Consider the following 18,291-nt stretch of genomic DNA (forward strand, 5'->3'; position numbering starts at 1 on the left):
GCAGGCTTCCGGCGTGCTTCGCGTGGCGTCAGCACGCCACCGCGTGGCGTGGCCCACAGCTCCGCCGCCCATGCCCCGCCCTCTCTGGTCCCTTGCGGGGCATAACTTGTCGAGTCGGTACTTGCAGAGTGGAGGATACGCAGCTAGTGGGACCTAGCCTGCTATCCGGGCTGGCTTTCCTGCCTCCTCTGCCCTTCAAATGAGGGGTTCTCATTTCGTTATGGCGCTGGTGACTGTGTTTACGATGTGTCCCCCGCAGTCGCACCTGACCAGGGAGTAAAGCCACTGTCATGGTGCTGGCCTACACCCTCCCACCCTTCCTGGCCCTGGTTCCTGCTCTCCTATTGAATGGTTTCTCCAGACTGGTGGCCACATGGGTACAATGAAAAAAGTCTGTCTCGCTGATTTGACCAATCTCAGACCACTCTCGCTTGAATGAAGATGAGGGTCTGCTGCCTGCAGAGCAGGAGAGCCACTGTCTTCCTTCATGTGCTCATATTCTGAGCCCGGTCACCAGCCAGTCCTAAGGCAGAGCAGGGCCAGTCCTGGTCATGGACAATCTCACAGCCTCCTGCATCCAACTGTGTGGGTAAGGGCCCTGATGAACTAACTTTGCTCCTTTCTCCCAGCTACAGAAATCCCTGGCCCTTTCCCATCTGTCCCCATTCTGAGGTTCATGAAGTCGGCCTGCAGCATGTCACATCTCTACCCTAGTAATCCTGGACTAGCAGCCATTACCAACCTTCCCTGTGGAGCAGGTGGGTCAGGCCTGCATCTAAACCCAACTCTGGTCCCCTCCTCCATACCCAGATTTCCCCTTCCCCTGGACTTCCCTGGGCCCTGCCCTTGTGTGGATTACTCAGTCCTTCATCCCCAGCCTCCTCAGAAGAACTATTGGAAAATTTGATTTAAAAGTGACAAGATGAGATCATTCTCTGCATCTTGGACCACAGCCTTCCCCATTCCCTTGGGCAGACCAGCCTGGCACTATTCTCTAAGCCCTGCAGGCGGAGAGCTCTGAACTAGCCCTTCCAACTCTCAGAGTGGCCCGGTAGGCTGGTGTCAGTCAGACAGTGTCTGTGTGTGCAGACGCTGGCTTCTCTTCACCGCATTGTGACCCAGCAGGTCCTCTGTCCGTTGGTACTGCTCCAGTTCCCCTCACCCGCTGCCCTTGCTGTCCTTGAGGTCCAGGGAGCTGGAAGGAGATAAGAAGCCTGGGGTCTGGGCTCAAAGTGGGACAGGGAGACTGGAAAAAGGAGTGGAGCTGGGGCAATCCTCCTGCCCCAGCACCTCCCAAGTCTATCTAGGTCCCAGCTTTGTCAGGTAGGAGGAACGACTTCAGAAGACACAAGGTTCTAGTTCTTGGGTCACAGGTCCAGGTTGGGGTGACCTGTGTGACCACTGAGTCAGCTGGATGATGCCCCCCAAAGATGTCCACATTCTAACCTTAAGAAGCCACGGATATGAAATCTAAAATGGATGGGTGTGCAGAATGAGATTAAATGAGGATCTGGAGATGTGTAGATAGTCCCGGTTCAGGTACGCTGTCCCATCAGCTCTGGGAAAGCTGAGAGAAGAGGATCAAAGGTTAGAAGCTAGCCTAAGCTACATAGTGAATTCGAGACTAGCCTCGGTTAAATGGCGAGACTAGCTAGCAGGAGGGAGGAATCAAGAGGGCCTGGAGAGAGGTCGGCGTGTGAAAGCACACGTTGTTGGACATTGGGAGTGCAGCTGTTCAAGGCCCCCCTCAAAGAAACAGCCCTGAAAATGTCCAGGATAGGCAAACAAGTGTGTGTCATTTAAGCCCAGCCATTAGTGGTATTTCTGCAGCAAACACAGTGAACCAACAGACCTAGGGGACCCCAGGGACCCCACTAAAGACGTGCTGCCTTGAGGAAGGGGCATAGTACAGGCTGAAGGAGGTCAGACCATCCAGGTAGGTGGACAAGGGAGGCAGAAGCTCTACTTGGTTAGTTTTGGGCAGATTGGGCTGGAGGGTAGGGGGTCCCTAAAGTTAAGGTGCGAGAGAATGGGCAGAGAGAGAGAGGAAGGGCAGGACCAGTGAGCCATGGGAAAGAGCCCTAAGAATCCCTCGTTCTCCCACTCCTTCCTCCTCTAGCCCCCACCTCTGCCTGGGGTAGTTAGTGCTGCTTTGCCCAGAGCTTACAGCCAGCCCCTATGGTCACCTACAGTAAGGAGGGGTTGAGTAGATTGTCACAGAAATCACTGGTGTCTTCCAGTGAGGTGGGAGCGTCACATCCCTGCTTCTGTGCCTGTGGTTTGTGTAGTCCAGAGCTCCCCAAGTCCCAGGTCAGCTCGCCTGGTTCACTGCAATAGGGGCAGCAGAACACCCCAATATGCCCCACCGTCTCCCTACTTCCTAATCCCAACTGTGTGCTGAGCTGCATGGATGCAGGGGTTGGGAGTACCTGGGGTCCATGCCCAGACCTGATAAGTCCTCAGCATTGAAGAAGATGAAGTAGAGCCTGTGGTCAGGAAAATAGAGGGTTGTGGACAAGGGGCTCCCACCTGCAGGCTTGGAACTTTCTCCATTGTCTGAAGAAAGAATTACACAAAGGACTGAGATGAGTGGGGTGGCTGTGGGGAGAGCGGTCACAGATGCCACCACCTTCTGCATGCCTGTGGGCTGGGGCGGGGCTGGGCCATGATGATAGCAAAACTATTTTTGCCATGTTGCTGCGGCTGCTGCAGGATACATCAATCATTGATGATCTGGGCATTATGGCCAGCCTTCCTGGAGAGGCAGTGGAGCATTGGGTCAGGCAGGTGGGGAGGGGCAGAGAGGGACATAGCCATGACCATTTCAGGTCCGATCCTTTCTGTTCCTCCAGACTCCAGGAGCCACTGCACAACACCCCTGAGTTGATGGTTAGCATCCTTTGTGTGTGTGCTGGATGTGGTTGTGGGTCGGGTCATCTCTCCACGTGCTGGAGAGGGGCTCTCAATTCCTGAGCTGGACCTTGTTGTAGGAGCCTTCCCCAGCAGAGCATCTGTCCCCAGGGGAGGACGTGGGGAGGAGGCTGGAACTGGAGCGTGGTGACTGGAACTCCTGGCAGTGCATTGCTCTGCAGCAGAAGATGGCCAGGTTTCAGCCTGGGGGAAGGGACAGTCCATGAAGCATAGCAGCTCCCCTACCTCATACACTCTTCTCCCCTGCTCCTGTTCGCTGTGATCCCAGGCCTAGGGTTAGGCTTCAGAATACTGGTAGTGATGGAAGGGTCTATCTGGGCCCTGGGGAGAATAGCCTGGCTTGTGGCTGGTCCACCCACATAGGTGCAGCCTGGCTTCTGTAGCAGGGTCTTCCAAAGGCACAGTGAGTGTGCCACAGCCTTTGAGGCCCCAAGAACTCTACTCAGGACCGAGCAGGTGGCGCCTGTATTCTGTTGTACATATCTGTGCACACAAATCTGAGTGTATGCACAGGAGTATGTGTGTGTCTGTGTGTACTGGGACAAATCCAAGGTGGTTTGTGGCGTGTATGTTGGTGTGGGTGGATGGTATTGCTTTTCTGTCTGTGGCTCTTCCCTGGGGTGGAAAAGCTCTCTAGGCAGGTATCTCAAGGGGTCTTTCCCTCAGAGTGTCTAATCTGGCCTCCAACCTAAGGGGGAATCTTCCAGGAGATGGCAGCTGGACTCCCATGTTGGGCCCTCACCTTGCCTTGACAGTCATGTGTTGTAAAAGGAGTGGTGGGCTGCTTTTTGCCACCTGAGAAAAGTGCAGGCCCCTTGTTCCGTCCCACCTGGCTAGCTTACACCTGAAATAATTACACGGAAACTGTATTCATTTAAACACTGCCTCGCCCATTAGTTCTAGCCTCTTATTGGCTAATTCTCATATTTTGATTAACCCATTTCTAATAATCTATGTAGCACCACGAGGTGGTGGCTTACCGGGAAAGATCCTAACCTACGTCCATCTTGGGTCGGAGAATCATGGCGTTTGCCTGACTCTGCTCTCTTTCTCCCAGCATTCTGTTTGGTCTACTCCGCCTATCTAAGCTGCTGTCCTATCAAAAGGCCAAGGCAGTTTCTTTATTAACCAATGAAAGTAACACATAGACAGATGACCCTCCCACATCAGTCATGCTGCAGCTCCAATGGCAAATGGGAGAGTGTTGGCACACCTAGGTACCCCTTACCTAGTACCATGCCCTTAACATGACAGCCGTAGGCCTGTCTGTAGTGATATTTTGCTTGTAATCTAACAAATAAAGCTTGCCTGAAGATCAGAGTGCAGGGCTGAGCCACTAGTTAGCCATAGGGGCCAGGCAGTGATGGTGCACACCTTTAATCCCAGCACTTGGAAGACAGAGGCAGATGGATCTCTGTGAGTTCAAGACCACCCTGAGCTCCATGAACTTGAATCTGTCTAAAAGAGAAACAGAGCTTACACAAAGGTGATTCCAGCACTTGGGATCACATGCCTTTAATCCCAGCACTAGGGAGGTGGAGATGGGAGTGATATGGCTGGATGGAGAAAAGAATACAAGGCAGGAGGAGCCAGCAGCTCAGATGCAGTCTGAGGATTCATAGAGACAGACACAGGTTTTGTAGAGATAGGAGTACCCCTTTGATCTGAGCATTGGTAGAGATAAGAACTCTCTAGTGGCTGGCTATTCTGCTTCTCTGATCTTTCAGCATTAATCCCTATATCTGACTCCGGGTTTTTATTAGGAACAATTAGAATTTGTGTTACACCTGTCCTGTTTGCACTTGGGTAGCCTGGATAACATCATTTTCCTAAAAAGCTGCTGGGTGCCACACGGTCCTAGGTGGATCACGCTAGACAATCTGAGACCATTTGCTTGAACATTGCCCAGAGACAAAGGGCACAGCTAGGTCTGTGTGCACCCAAAAGTCTTCGGGTATACAAAACTGTACCTTGTTCTCAGGCCCTTGCTCTCAGATCCTGAAGCCAGATTCAAATACACTGGATTGGCAGGCTGAGACCTTCCAGCCTACCCAGCAGACAGAGATGTACCCCAGATCACAGAGTCCCACATACCCAGAGACAAGGTAGTGTTCTTTATCCAGGGCATTTCCCAGGGAGAGGGTGAGACTTGTGCCCCACCAAGGCAGGGCAAGCCTATTCAGTTGGAGGAGAAGGCTGCGCAGGCTGCTTCCCAGCAGTGACTGGTGGCTGTCTGACCTGTGTGTTGCTGGCAGGTTGCCCAGCACTGCAGCCCAGCTAACGGGAACTGCCGAGAGTGAGTCATCCTGCTGCTCACTGGCTCACCTGGCCCCACTTCGGTGCCAAGTTCCCGCTTGCACCTATGACTGTGTGCACCTGTGCACATGCATCTATGTCCTGTACACTTCTCTGTATATGCAGGTGTGTGTTCTGCACGTGTGTGCATGTCTGACACCTGGGGACACACCCGTGGTGGCCTGTGATGTGTGTGCGTGATTTTGTCCCTGTGTCTGCGTGGCTCTTCTGCTGTGGCTTAGCCTCCCTTGGCTCCCACCCCATCTTCTTACCTGAGAAAACAGGGTGTACATACCCCCTTTCTGTCCACCTAGCATGATCAGTGTATTGTCAGGGATTGTTTTCTCCCTCTGACCTGCACCAGGCTGGGGTTAGCCAACTCTGCCGGAAACAGAACTTCCCCAGATGTGTTCCCTCTGCATGGTACCCAGGTAGAGCCCAGGGGGATCCTGCCCTCTCCTGTCAAGGCCTTACCCTTTGCTAACACCCAGAATATCCCATCCAACCTCACTGCCCCTGTCCAGCTGCTCTTGATTTACAGAATGCCCTCCCCCCAAGTTTCCTCCTGGAGCCTTTGGCAGTCTTCCTAAGCCCAGTCCCAGCAGGCCACTTTCAGCTCCTGCTCTCTTGCCCACCCTGAGAACCCATATTATCTCTCCATTGACAGGAATAGTTCCTGCACTGTTTTGCTCCTAGGCTGCCAGAAACTTTTAAGGAACCCTCCCTAGTCGTCCAGTACTATCCCACAGAGGCCTTCACCTGCACATTCGCTGTCGTACAGCTCAGGGTCGGAGGGCACAAGTCAGTAGAGTCTTGTCATACCCAGGTCCTAGCTGCCAGGCTCTTTACAAAAACCACTGAAAGAACAAATCCTGACTTGGGGCTGCATAAAAACTCCTGTTCTGATCCTGTCCTCCTGGACGGCCCACAGGGGATCTGCGCAGGGTACCCTATCCAAGCTAGTGGCTTCTAGCCTGTCATCTGCTTGCCCCTCTCTCTTCTCTTGCCCCTGAACCCCATCTTCTGAGAAGCTCAGATCTCAAGTAGTCATTTCACAGGACTCCTGTGCTACGCCGTCACTTTTCCAAGCTGGAGGTAAGGAAGATCTCGGGTGTAGGGATCTGGTGGCCCCCGCAGGAACTTCTCAAATCTCTGCCTCAGAAACGCGATCTGGAAGAGGGTGGGGGTGAGGTCAGTCATGGGTAGGGCAGACCACAGGGGCCTGGGTCCGAAGGGCTGGGTCCTTTGTGGGGCGGAGCCTCAGCTTCCGGCAACCAATGGGCTGAATGAGGCCGCCGGCACCGCCCACATCGACCCTGAAGAGTGGTCAGCGCAGGCTGGGCGGACCAGGGCGGGGCCGTAGCCAAGGTCTAGAGGTACCCCAAGCCTCAGCCGCAGTCACAGTCCGGCTGCCCCCAGCAGCACAAGGCAACGGGGCTGTGGGCGCCGCCCTTCTCCAGGCGCATCATCTCCCGACCGTGACTAGACTCGCAGGGCCGCCGCCGGCCCGCACCACCAGCCGCCAAGATGTGCGACTGCTTCCACGTGGTGCTGCCCACCTGGCCCGGAGCCCCCGGCAGTGGTGCGCCTCACTCCCGCCTGCAGCCCGCTTCCCTCGGGCGGGTGGGCTCTGCGGGCGCGCCGAGGCTTAACGGGGTCGCGCAGTGCGGGACAGGCTGCACGCGCGGGAGGAAGGGCAGGAGAGATGGATGGGGCTAATGGGCTGGTCTCCTGTGCTTTCGGTCCTTCGCTGGCTCTGTGGGTTTCTGCTTTTCGCGCGTACTTGTGCCTGATTCGTGCTTTTCACTCCTTTCCCCTTCTCTGCTGCTCACTTTGGTTCTCAGGTTTCCATTACTCTGTGTGGTTCCTTGCACTCCGGACTCGCTCGCTGTCCCTCTCACCTTTTCATCGTGGTCCTCCCTGGGACATTGCTTTGCCCAGTAAGGCGGCTATAGAGGCATGTGTGCTTCATACTGGATGGAACAGGCCCAGGGTGAACAGCCGTCAGTTTTAGGCTAGGAGATCTTATGCTAGATCTAGCCTCTGACCTGCTTTTTTTTGGGGGGGGGGGCATCCTGGCTAGACCAGGACTTAGATTGGGTCTACCAGGCTGTGCGCTGTGCTGGATCCACCGTGCGGCTACTATGTATGGGGGTGACCAACTAGGTGTAACTGGGGCAAGGCTGGATTTGAGGTCTGGGACTTCCTTCCTAAGAGCAGGAATAGAGTCCTGTAGCTCCGATCAAGGGGATGACGTCCCCACCCCCCGTGGTCAGTGCTCCTTGTGAGCTTCTGCTGCAGAGTGGGTACCTAGTGCTTTTATGTGATGGTCCTTGGCCTGGCCTGGGCCGACCTCCGGTGTCTTGGAGGGCGGGGTGGGGCAGCAAGACACTGACCCGGACTCTGGGTCAGTTATGCAGCAGCCTGGCCACACCCAGGGCACCTGGCCAGCAGCTGGCCAGGGAACTGGGACAGAGGAGCTGCATTGGTGCAGGCTGAGCCCCTCTCTTTGGGGAAAACAAGTTGATGACAATTATACTGATGAAGCCATTCATGATGCCAAGGGCAATGCAGAGGGGTGGCCCTGCCTGGCTACTTCTCCACCCAGAGTGGAGCTACCATCGCCCTTCCTGTGGCCTATTTATCTGGTGTGGGTTGAGGCTGGACTGGAGCTGGGACTCTTTGGGAACTGGCTTTTGCTCTCCTAGGGTTCTTCTGCTGGGACTCTCACACACTGATGGGAACCCAAGGGCCCTGACTAGCCAGTTCGCAGTTGGGAGAATGATGACCACCCACCACCTCTTTTCTCATTACTGGTCCTGGAAAATATCACTGCGGATTGGCCTCCCCAGAGAGAAGAGGCCCAAGGCATAAGGCTGCTCTGTCTCCAGTTTCTTAGGTTCAGGCTGAGGGACCACCTTTCTTAACATTCCACTCTCCACCTTCCACTGGTGTGACTCTCCCACAAAAAAAGGTGTTTCTTCCCTCCTTTAACTGATGGTTCCCTAGCTTGTCTGGAGCAGTCTCTCCCGTGTCCACTTGCTCTTAGGGAGTGAGAGCAGTGGCACATAGGGCCCAGGGCCTCATAAGGACACTCACTCCCTGAGGATTGGGTTTAGGTCTTTACCAGCTGCAGCTCACTCCCCACAAGGCAGAGTTGCCTTCCTATGCCAGTCATACCTGGTCTCTTAAAGCCCTGGTGCCCAACGCTGGCAATCTCCCAGGGCAGAGCCACCATTGTTCCAAGCGCAGAGGCTGCCCCCTGGTGGATGTGCTGGGAATGCACCTACACAAGGTTGGGCGAGGGTGGGGAGGGGTGGAGCTGTATAGGGATATGCCCAAGGCAGGAATGCTCAAACACCTTCACCCACTGTGAGATGGACCTTACACAAGTTTCCTGACTGACTCAGGAGTTTACCCCCATAGGTGCTGGATGTCATACCCCTCAGGGTATGTATGTGGGTTTCTTCCCAGAGAGTTGGAGTGGCTGGGAGTCATGTTTTCCAGGATGGCCTAGGCACTAACTCCCAGCATGCTTCAAGAAACTATAGCTGGATCTGGGGAGTCCCCGGGTGCAGTGACATCATGAGAGGCATCTGAATGTTCTTTCTTTGGTGTTGGGGACCGTGGTTGGGCTAGCTTCTTCCCCCAGAGAATAGGGCCAGAGCAGCTGTTCAGGTAGCCAGCCTTGGGGTCAGGGTGTAGGTCCAGACCTGACATCTGTGCCCAGGAGTGCCTGGGCTGCCATGATGAGAGCGAGCTGTGCCTCAGCGAGGGTCGCCTGGACAGGGTGTTCATACTGGTAGGAATCTATACTGAAGCAGGGATGCTGAGCCCTGTGTCATGGTGGAACTCTCTGGGCCCCAGCTGAGGGAAGAGGTGGGTGATTCTGAAAGGTACTAGCTGTCCTGCTCTCCCAGGCAGGGCACAAAAGACACTGGGCTCTGATGGTTCCTAAGTAGTGGGGGTTTCCCTGAATCACTTCCCTACCTGAATGGGTGGGATTAAAAGACACTGTTGTCTACGGCCATACCACCCTGCATGCACCCGACCTCGTCTAAAAGCCACTGTTGGGGCTGTATCAATTGCTAACAACACCCAGGGCTCTTTTTTCTTTTCTTTCCCCCCTCTATTTATTTATTTTTGAGACAGGGTTTCTCTGCTTACCCCTTGTTGTCCTGGAACTTGCTCTGTAGACCGGGCTGACCTGGAACTCAGCGATTTGCCTGCCTCTGCCTCCTGAGTTCTGGATTAAAGGCATGTGCCGCCACCACCCGGCAAGGCTCTTGCTTTGGATGGCTTAGAGGACAGGACAGTGTTTCATCCTGCTCTCTCCAAACCCTAGGCTGTATCTGCCTTTTATTGTCAGCCAAGAAAGGGGTAGTTTGGGCTTGAGAGTAGGCAGGAGGATCAAGCTGGCAGGTCCCCTAGCCTCCCAATCTCCTGTGCCAGGCAGCTGTGCCCATCTCCACTTGGCTGGGCCTGCAGCAATGCCTTTATTCTCTCTGTTCAGACAGGCTCTTCTGTCCTGGGCACACTAGTTGCTGCCCCAATGGAAACATTCTACTCTAGCTATCTGTGACCCCCTCCACACCCTTTGCTGAAGATGTTTGTGTTTCAGGTGCAGCTTGGCCCAGCTTGGCTAGGGAAGAGAGGCTTGAGCCCTGGCAGTAAGAGTGGAACTCTTCTTATCTACCTGGGCATCACTGTCACCTGGGAACAAAGAGTCAAGCTCTCGCTGGCTTTATCCTCTGCCCACTGAGGGATGGAGTCAAGGGTGAGAGATACCTACTCATCTCTGCCTGTCCGCCGCTCCATCTGTGCCTGAGCGCTAGTACCACTACGCCCCAGACTTAGGAGGGAGAGCAGAGATTCATCCGTTGCTTGTCTAGCAAGTGGGAAGTGGCCTGGGCACACAGAGGAGTCACTGGGGTCCATGAGGAGGGAGGCCACAGCAACAGTAACCATGTTCACCAGGCTGGATCTGGGTAGTTCTTGGGCAGGGGCCAGGGCCAGGGGAAATGGAGTTGGACAGAGGGGAGGGTGTATCTATGAGCTCAGGCAGGCTTAGTTTGGTGGAGACACTGAGCTACCAATCCTGGACCCCACTCTAAGGGAAGCTGTTGCCCTGAGAAGGGTATTTCTCCAGGGGCCCTTTCTCCTCTTCCTGTTCCCCCTCTGCCTCCCGGGTTTCCCTTTGTTTTTCTTTTTTTGGAAGTCATGGGCCAAGGGAGCCAAGGCCTGCCTTGCTGGGATAAATATTTAATAGTCAGAAGCACTTTCTCAGACGGAAAATTGGATCTGGGCCCAGGAGGCCTGGGGTGGGAGGCTATTCTCCCCACTCCCCACGCCCCACACATGGCAGAAACCCTCCCAGCCACTCCTGCTGAGCTCCTCCCTGCCCAGCATGCTGCAGTACACACCTGGCCCCGGTCTGTATGGGTGAGGACAGAAGATAGCATTGAGGTGCCTCACCAGGGTCCTGGCTGTACCTTTGGTCCTTGCATCCCAATGATGAGGAAGGAGTGGTGGGCAGAGTTGTTGGGTGTTGTGAGGCAGGCCAGGAAGGGATCTCAAGTCTCTTTCCTGCTTGGAGGTAGTGCTGGCAGTGAGGGCACAAACAGCCCGGGCCCTCAACCGGACCTGGGTCTCCTTGTCCACAGGCTTGTCACCTGCCCCTTGGGAACTACCCAGCACTGGGTTTTGCAAGTTCAGCCGAGTCATGGCCCCTGTTACCTTGAACTGAGATCAGAGCAGGAACCAGCCTGCAAGCGTTGAGCTCGAGTTGCCTTGTCCCTCTCCCATGTCTTCTTTGATGTCCTAGTGGTCCTTGTGTCCTGAGAGCTGGACCCTCTGTGGGAGGAAGAAGAACAGCCTGCCACAGATGCTTGGGGCCAGCCTTCTATTGGGTGGCTCCTTCCTTGGCAGGCCTTGCTAGAGGGTGGGAGGGTGGCAGCAGCACCCAGGCTGTGCCGTGACACATCCCCTGGGAATGCCCTCAGCTGAGTCACTATCAGCTGCCCCCGGCCCCACCCCATCTTGTTACTGCCAAGTTCCCATGGCATCAAAGAGCTGGGCTGGGGTCCTGGCAGCTTCAAGCTAGACGTGCCTGTGCAGTGGGCATCACTTGACACTTCCAGACACGTAGGTCTTAGGGTCTGTGATTCGTGACTCAGCAGATGCTCACTGCCTTCCACCGACTCACTCCTGGCCTCTGGAGCAGGGTGTGTGTGTGTGCATCCTTGGGATTTGAGGTAGGCAAAGCCTGCGGAGTCAAGTGAGCCCCTATAGGTTGGATTTGGGCCAGGGGCAGCTCGTGAGGTCCTTTAGAATCATAGTGATCCTACTGTCACCTGACCAAATCCCTGTCACCTCAGGAGCTATTGGTGCAGCCGTGCACCTCAGCTAAGAGCATGGGGGTGGAGATGGCAGTGTGCCCTTCTGTGGCAGGGCCTGTGCTGGGGGATCACGACCCACTCAGTTTGGGAAGATGACCCAGCCACCCAACAGCAGGTCCCCTGGCAGGGACCATCCCTCTGGCTACAGCGAGATGGGACTCTGGCTAAGGCTATTGCCTTGTTGATCTCAGAGCCCCCAGGCGAGCAGGGCAAGGGACAGAAGGAGCAGGAGGAGTCAGAAGGCATTGTGCAGTGGCCTGGGGGCAGAGGGGTCTGACTGGATTGCTTGCCAGGCTCAGGAGAATGCATGGTGGCAGCAAGACCTGTTTATTGCCAGCACCCTTCCCACCTCAGGCTAGCTACACTGCCCCAGCTTGCAGCTCCTCGCTGACTCAGGCAGCCTCACCCCACCTAGAGTTGACAGTTTGGTCTGGTGTTGGGCAGTAAATAGAGTTCCCAGGTGAGAGCTGCCTGGGAGTGGGGCCCTGGAGCCGGAGGTGGGGAGCAGACCTCGCCAGCTTCCTTGTGCTCTGTAAGCAGATGTTTTCCACTCTCACCGTTAGGTTTTTAGGGCCAGGTAGGGGGAAGCCTGCCAGTTCTTCCCCTCCCAGGACTGGGGATCACTCTGGGGCCTCTTTGCCTATTTGCTCACCAGTGACCTCTGCCCTCTCCCTTCCTTGGAGCACTCTGAGGTGGTCTCCACCTCAGTCTGCTCTTGGCTTCTGTATCCCAGTACAGGGCCTGGTTCTTCTGCTCCCAGTGGCTCTCATTTCTGGGCCGATGTTTGGCAGGACTGCCCACATTGACCCTTTCCTGTCCTGGAACCCTGGGCTGGACCCGTTAGCTGTGTGAGCCTGCTACAGCCTGCCCTTAGGTTCAGGTGCCCACAGCCAACTCTGGGGGCCCTGCAGAACCATGCTAGTACATCTGTGGCTCCTGCCCAGGCCTGCTGGTTACCTAGAACAAGGAGGGGTTGGAAGCAATGAGCTGAGGGTGGAGATGGCAGAAGGCATGTGAGAGGGAACAGCTCTGGGCAGTGGGTGACTGGAGGTCTGAAGCCCAAGGGGGCAGGTTCCCCAGCCTCTGAAAACCAAGGGAGTAAAGTACGAATGCCAGTTTTGAGGTGCAGCCACAGCTATAGAGTACCCCTCTTCTCTAGTTCAGAAGATGCCATTTGCCAAACGACTAGAAAGTGTTATGTTGGGTGTGTTGGGGGTCAAGCTAGCCTTTTCAGACTTCCTTTCTCCTTCTTTTCTTTTTTTAAAGACAGGGTCTCACTCTGTAACTCTGACTGTTCTGGAACTTGTCACGTATACTCGACTGGTCTCGAACTCACATAGATCTGCCTTCTCTATCTTCTAAGTGCTGGCATGAACCACCACATCCAGCCCCTTTCCCTTTTTTGAACCCCGAGACACCACAGGGAAACCGAGGCCCAAGGCCTGGGAATGGGAGAACCTGCTTCATATCTGAATATCCACACAGCAGGCGACTGCTCACACAGTCAGTAGCTGGCTGGGCTAGTGGTTGTGAGTCAGATGGCAGGCGTTTCCTCTCCAGGTCAGCTGCCTGGGCTGGTGGGGGTGGGGAGCTGGGGTGGGGTCCTTGGCTCCCAGAGACTGAGCCTGTGAGGGGAACCGCCCACTCCCTCTGGTAGGGTGTGTATGTGTCTGTGTGTGTGTGTCGGGGAAGGGGGGGGGGATTGGCAGGGCACTGAGCCATGGGAGACATGGGAGGAGGGACAGTGAGGGGAGGGGCTGTGGAGGGGAGGAACTGGTGGGAGGCAGCCAGTCCAGGATTTCTTCTAGACAAGTTTGGGAAGAAGTCCTCTTCGGAGAAGTGGCTGCACCCCTTCTGCACCCCGTCCCCTTCTGGGCTCAGCCCTGCAACACCTGCCCCTCTCACCACTCTGCAGGTTAGAGGGGCCGAATGGTCAGCCAGCAAGGGAGGCTGGAGGGACGGCGCTGGGCTGGGCGTCTTCCTTGTTGAAGGATAGAGGTATCAGTTCTTTGTGGCTCCAGCTAACTGTGCCAGGGCCAGCCAGGCTGGGTTGGGAAAATGCTAGCAAGGAGCTGTTTGGACCCCAGATGCCTGGAACCAAGCAGGCTCTGGAGCGGTGCCTCGGGTTTGCATCCCAGCTGTGGGGTGCTGCAGAACTCCCAGCTGCCCCCCCCCGTTGACATCTCAGGCTGTGGGGTGCCATAGAACTCCCAGCTGCCCCCGCCCCCCGGTTTGCATCCCAGCTGTGGGGTGCTGCAGAACTCCCAGCTGCCCCCGCCCCCCGGTTTGCATCCCAGGCTGTGGGGTGCTGCAGAACTCCTAGCTGCACCCCCCCGGTTTTCATCCCAGGCTGTGGGGTGCTGCAGAACTCCCCACTGCCCCCCCCCGGTTTGCATCCCAGGCTGTGGGGTGCCACGGAACTCCCAGCTGCCCCTCCCGGATTTCATCCCAGGCTGTGGGGTGTCACAGAGCTTCCAGCTGTCCCCCAGTTGGTATCCCAGGCTGTGGGGTGCCGCAGAACTCCCAACTGCCCCCCCAACTCCCCCCCCCCGGTTTTCATCCCAGCTGTGGGGTGCCACAGAACTCCCAGCTGCCCCCCCAATTCCTCCCCCCCCCCCGGTTTTCATCCCAGCTGTGGGGTGCCGCAGAACTCCCAGCTGCCCCCCCAACTCCTCCCCCCCCCCTCCCCCGGTTTTCATCCCAGCTGTGGGGTGCCACAGAACTCCCAGCTGCCCATGTCCCTGCCCTGCCTGGTGTGAATAGTGGTTTTTGCTTGGAGAGAGCCCAGGTTGTGAGGGACATTGGTGCCAAAGGTATTTTAGTAGACACAGAATCTCAAGGTTGGGCCTTGTGGCCTAGGGAGAAGTCCTCAGATGGTGGCAACTGACCTTGTTTGGTGTACAGAGGCCTGGGATGGTTTTGAAGGTAGCTCAGACAAGACCTGACTTGTTCACTGGGGTTACCTGAGGTGGGACCGGAGCAGTGGACTGCTCATGGGGTCCAGGGTTTGGCCCTTCTACTCAAAGGATCAGGGTGGTCGGTCTATTCATGGATGGTTGAAGGTGTGGCCATTCCTGCTGGCTTCTGAATCTTTTGGTTTGATGGGTCAGTATACTTTTCTATGTCTCGGGTTCTCCAGACACAGGAGCTGGCCTGAGCTCACCTGCTGCTCTGGCTGGCCTGGAGCTTCCTGTCTTCTTGTCTCTGCCTCTCGAGTGCTGGGACTAATGGCCGCATCACCACACTTAGCACTGCCAGGAGTTTTGACCAGCTCATTCTCTTCCCTTCCTCAGCCATTTCTTGTGCTAGCATTTATTTTGTGCCTACTGTATACTAAGCTCCAAGTGCTTGGGATGCAGAGACAACAACAGGACCAAGACCCAACCCACTGCCTGTGAGTTTGCCTCAGGAGGAGTTTGTGTGTGTGAGCAGTGAAAAGTCCAGCATTGGAGAGGGCCTGACACAGGAGGAAGCAATGAGTTGAGTCAGGTGGAGAGGCTGAGCTTATTTTGGGAGAGAAAAATGAGAGCATCCCCCAGGGCGTAGCTGGCCTATGTGGGGAAGAGCTCTGGCCCTGGACGGTGTGGTTCAACCCTTCCGAGCTGGCATTGTTCCCTAGTCCTCAGCCTCATCTACAGAGCATTGGGGGTTGGAGTGGGCAGGCCCACCACCGCCTGGGGTGTTGCTTCACAAGGTCTGAAGGTCTCATGACAGTCAGCCCAGCTTAGCACTTGCTTTATGGAGTTCCAAGATGGGGTGAGGCCCGAATACATGCGAGGCGGGGTGGATCTGGCCGGTGTGAGCCAGTGAGGGCACCAGGATCCCAGTCTGAAGACAGTAGCTTTCATAGCGTGGGCTGCCCTGGGCCTCCACTGCCAGTGCTTTATGTCAGGCTGTCCCTGGGTGCTCAGAGGGGCAGCCCTGACCAGACACATGTGCACCGGTGCACCCATACACACAAACCCACAGGCGACTGCAGAGCTGCGTTCTCTCGGCCAGTTTCCTAAGGATCCCGCTACCCTGGTGACATGAAAACATGGCTGCCACACCAGGCCCCACATGAAAGTCAAAGCAGTCTGAATGCAAACTCTAGTTTTGTTTAAGTGAATGCCCCACCCTGCCTCCATTGCCCTACTGGGATGAAGGTGACCATGGATCGTGGGGGCAGTATGCCCCTCTATGCAGCCCCTGCTTGCCTCCCGTCTGTCCCCCAGGCTGACCTGCACAGCCTTACCCTAAAATATTTCAGTTCCTAGAACTCCATCTTCTCCAAACCAGGGTTGCCCCGTGGTGCCCCAACTGTGTCCTTGTGCCGTGGTGAGCCAGTGGCTTCTGTAGCGTCCTGGGGTCCCTTCCTGAGTTCAGGTTTGTACATATAGGAGTGGGATGTTAGCAGCAGTTTTTAGAGCTGTGTGAAGGGCTTGGGGTGCTGGGGGGTAGGGAATTGGGGGAAATATCAGGTGACAGTGGCCAGACCTGCTAGGCTTGGCTCAGGTGTGTCCCCATTTCCTCCTCTATAAAACGGCGCTTTGGTGACTGTCAACAACCGTGTTATTATTTAAGTGGCAGTGTTCAAGGCTGGGCTGCTTACAGAGCTGCCTTTGAGAGACGTACGTGGGCAGGCAGTTAGGGTGCTTCCCTGTTCCCTGGGCCCTGGGAGTCATGTTTGGGTGGATGAGACGGCCCTGAGGCTCGCCTTGCTCCCACAGCTGCTAGGAGTAGGCACCATCCTGTAGTCAGGAGACCTGCTGTTCTCCTCTTTGTGCAGTGCTGGGTAGGGGATCCTGCTAACCCCTGGAGTGCAGCCTAGTGGCAGAGTGCATGCCTCTTCTCAGCCATTGCTCCCTATCCTTACAAGGAAGAGGGGGTGTGTGGGTGGGATTGGCTGTACTGAAACTTGTTAAGCCGGAGAAGGGACCCGAAGCCCAGTCCGCTTCTTGCTGCCCACGTCCCGGGTGTCAACACCTTTCTTCATAGGCTTTCGACATCCACGAGACTCCCCTGAAACAGATTTGGAATACAGTTTCTCAGGGTAGCTCACTGCTTGGTTGGGCCTGGGTCCTGGCCAAAGTTCCAGCCTCAGGCAGGGAAACAGGAAGACATAGGTTTGTCTACACTTGCCCTGTTTCCAGGAAGGGTGGTTGACCCGGTGTTCCTCCTATAGCCACCCCGTTTCCATATCCCCTGACCCCGTAAGTCAATATGGGTTCTCCGAGCAGTGATGGGTGCATGGACAGAGACTGGGGGATGGTGATGGAGGCAGATGGTTGGCACATGCCCCTTCTACCACCGGATTATGGGACGTGCACATGGGGGCTCCAGGGATATTGGGTTCCTTGGCTATTATTTTGCCTAAGGTCAGTCTTATAAATGGAGAAGGTTGCTTTCCTGATGTCCTGGAGGTCAGAGTCCATGGTTTCGCCCACGGAGTAGCAGGAAGGACAGGTGGGACCTGGCAGGCCAACTTTGACCCTCCCACTTCTCTTGGGAGGACCAACCCCAGGAAGCTCCATCCCAGCCCTTTCAGAGCTGCTCTGCAGAGGGACAGCAGAAAAGGCAGGAGAAGAAGGGAGAGCAGCAAGGACTGAAAGGCGTAGCTCCAGGGTGCGGCTGGGGACAGGTGTGTCAGGACTGGCGGGTGACCCCTGCATGCTAGGGAAATCCAGGTTGGCCAGAGCAAAGTAGCTACAGCCAGAATCCTGCTAGGCCTGGAACTCCTTGTCCCTGTGGGAACGTCATCTAGGTCAGTGCACAGGTCCACTACCTAGGGAGACAACCTCTGAGTAACAGGGACTCCACCCCTCAAGACAAGCCTGAAGCAGGGGTGGGGCTTTATCCTCAGCATTGCTCACCTTGTGGAGGTAGCCCTGGAGCCCAGGCCTGGCCACAGTCCCTGTCCATCAGGGCTGTTCTTCCTATGGATATTTAGCAGAAATCAGGGCTATAGGCTGGAGTTTTGTGTGGGGAAATTTTGTTTGTTTCTTCTGTGTCCCAATAAAACTTTATTTACAGAGGCAAGCAGGGGACAAGAAGAGACCACTCACACTGCCTTTCTAGCTTCTGACTAATAAACACTATATCTGGCACAGAGACAGTGCCTTGATTTATATCATTTAAAAATTTTGTAGGGTGCTGGGTGTGTGGTGGCACACACCTTAAATCCTAGCACTCAGGACGCAGAGGCAGGTGGATCTCTGTGAGTTTCAGGACAGCCTGGAAAAAACCTTATGTCAAAACCAAACAAAACTGGGGCGGAAGAGATGGCTCAGACGTTAAGAGCACAGTCTGCTCTTCCAGAGGTCCTGAGTTCAATTCCCTGCACCCACATGGTGGCTCATAACCGTTTGTAATGAGATCTGGTGCCCTCTTCTGGCCTGTAGGGATACATGTAGGCAGAACACTGCATACATAATAAATAAATCTTTAAAAAAATAAAAATGAAAAATAAAAATAATAATCTTGTAGGGTAGAGATGAGCACAGTTGCCACTAGGATGATGACACGCTGGTGACTAGCTTGTGCCTGGCTCAGAAGCTGCAGGGCCAGCGGGTGGACAGCAGTGGCCTTGGTGTTGCCGGCAGACCATTTTCCAGTGGGGCTGAGTAGGCCACGCTCACTCTGACGGTGGAGCAGCAGCTACACGGCCTGAACCCTCAGTGCATTTATT

The 18,291-nt window shown here is 55.4% G+C and overlaps 1 protein-coding gene across 1 annotated transcript in view; it reads left to right on the forward strand.

The window, feature by feature from the left end:
- The first annotated feature begins 13,353 nt into the window (after positions 1–13,353).
- Positions 13,354–18,291, forward strand: part of Ahnak2 (AHNAK nucleoprotein 2) — a 43,819-nt gene continuing 38,881 nt past the window's right edge. Inside the window, exons 1-2 of the mRNA XM_041633091.1 lie at positions 13,354–13,368; positions 13,506–13,539. Coding sequence (XP_041489025.1) covers positions 13,354–13,368; positions 13,506–13,539 — 49 coding nt within the window. The remainder of the gene's footprint in view (positions 13,369–13,505; positions 13,540–18,291) is intronic.

This window comes from Microtus oregoni, unplaced genomic scaffold (assembly GCF_018167655.1).
Source record: "Microtus oregoni isolate MIOR12 unplaced genomic scaffold, Mior012 000043F_ref0000047, whole genome shotgun sequence".
In the NCBI taxonomy this organism is placed as follows: domain Eukaryota; kingdom Metazoa; phylum Chordata; class Mammalia; order Rodentia; family Cricetidae; genus Microtus; species Microtus oregoni.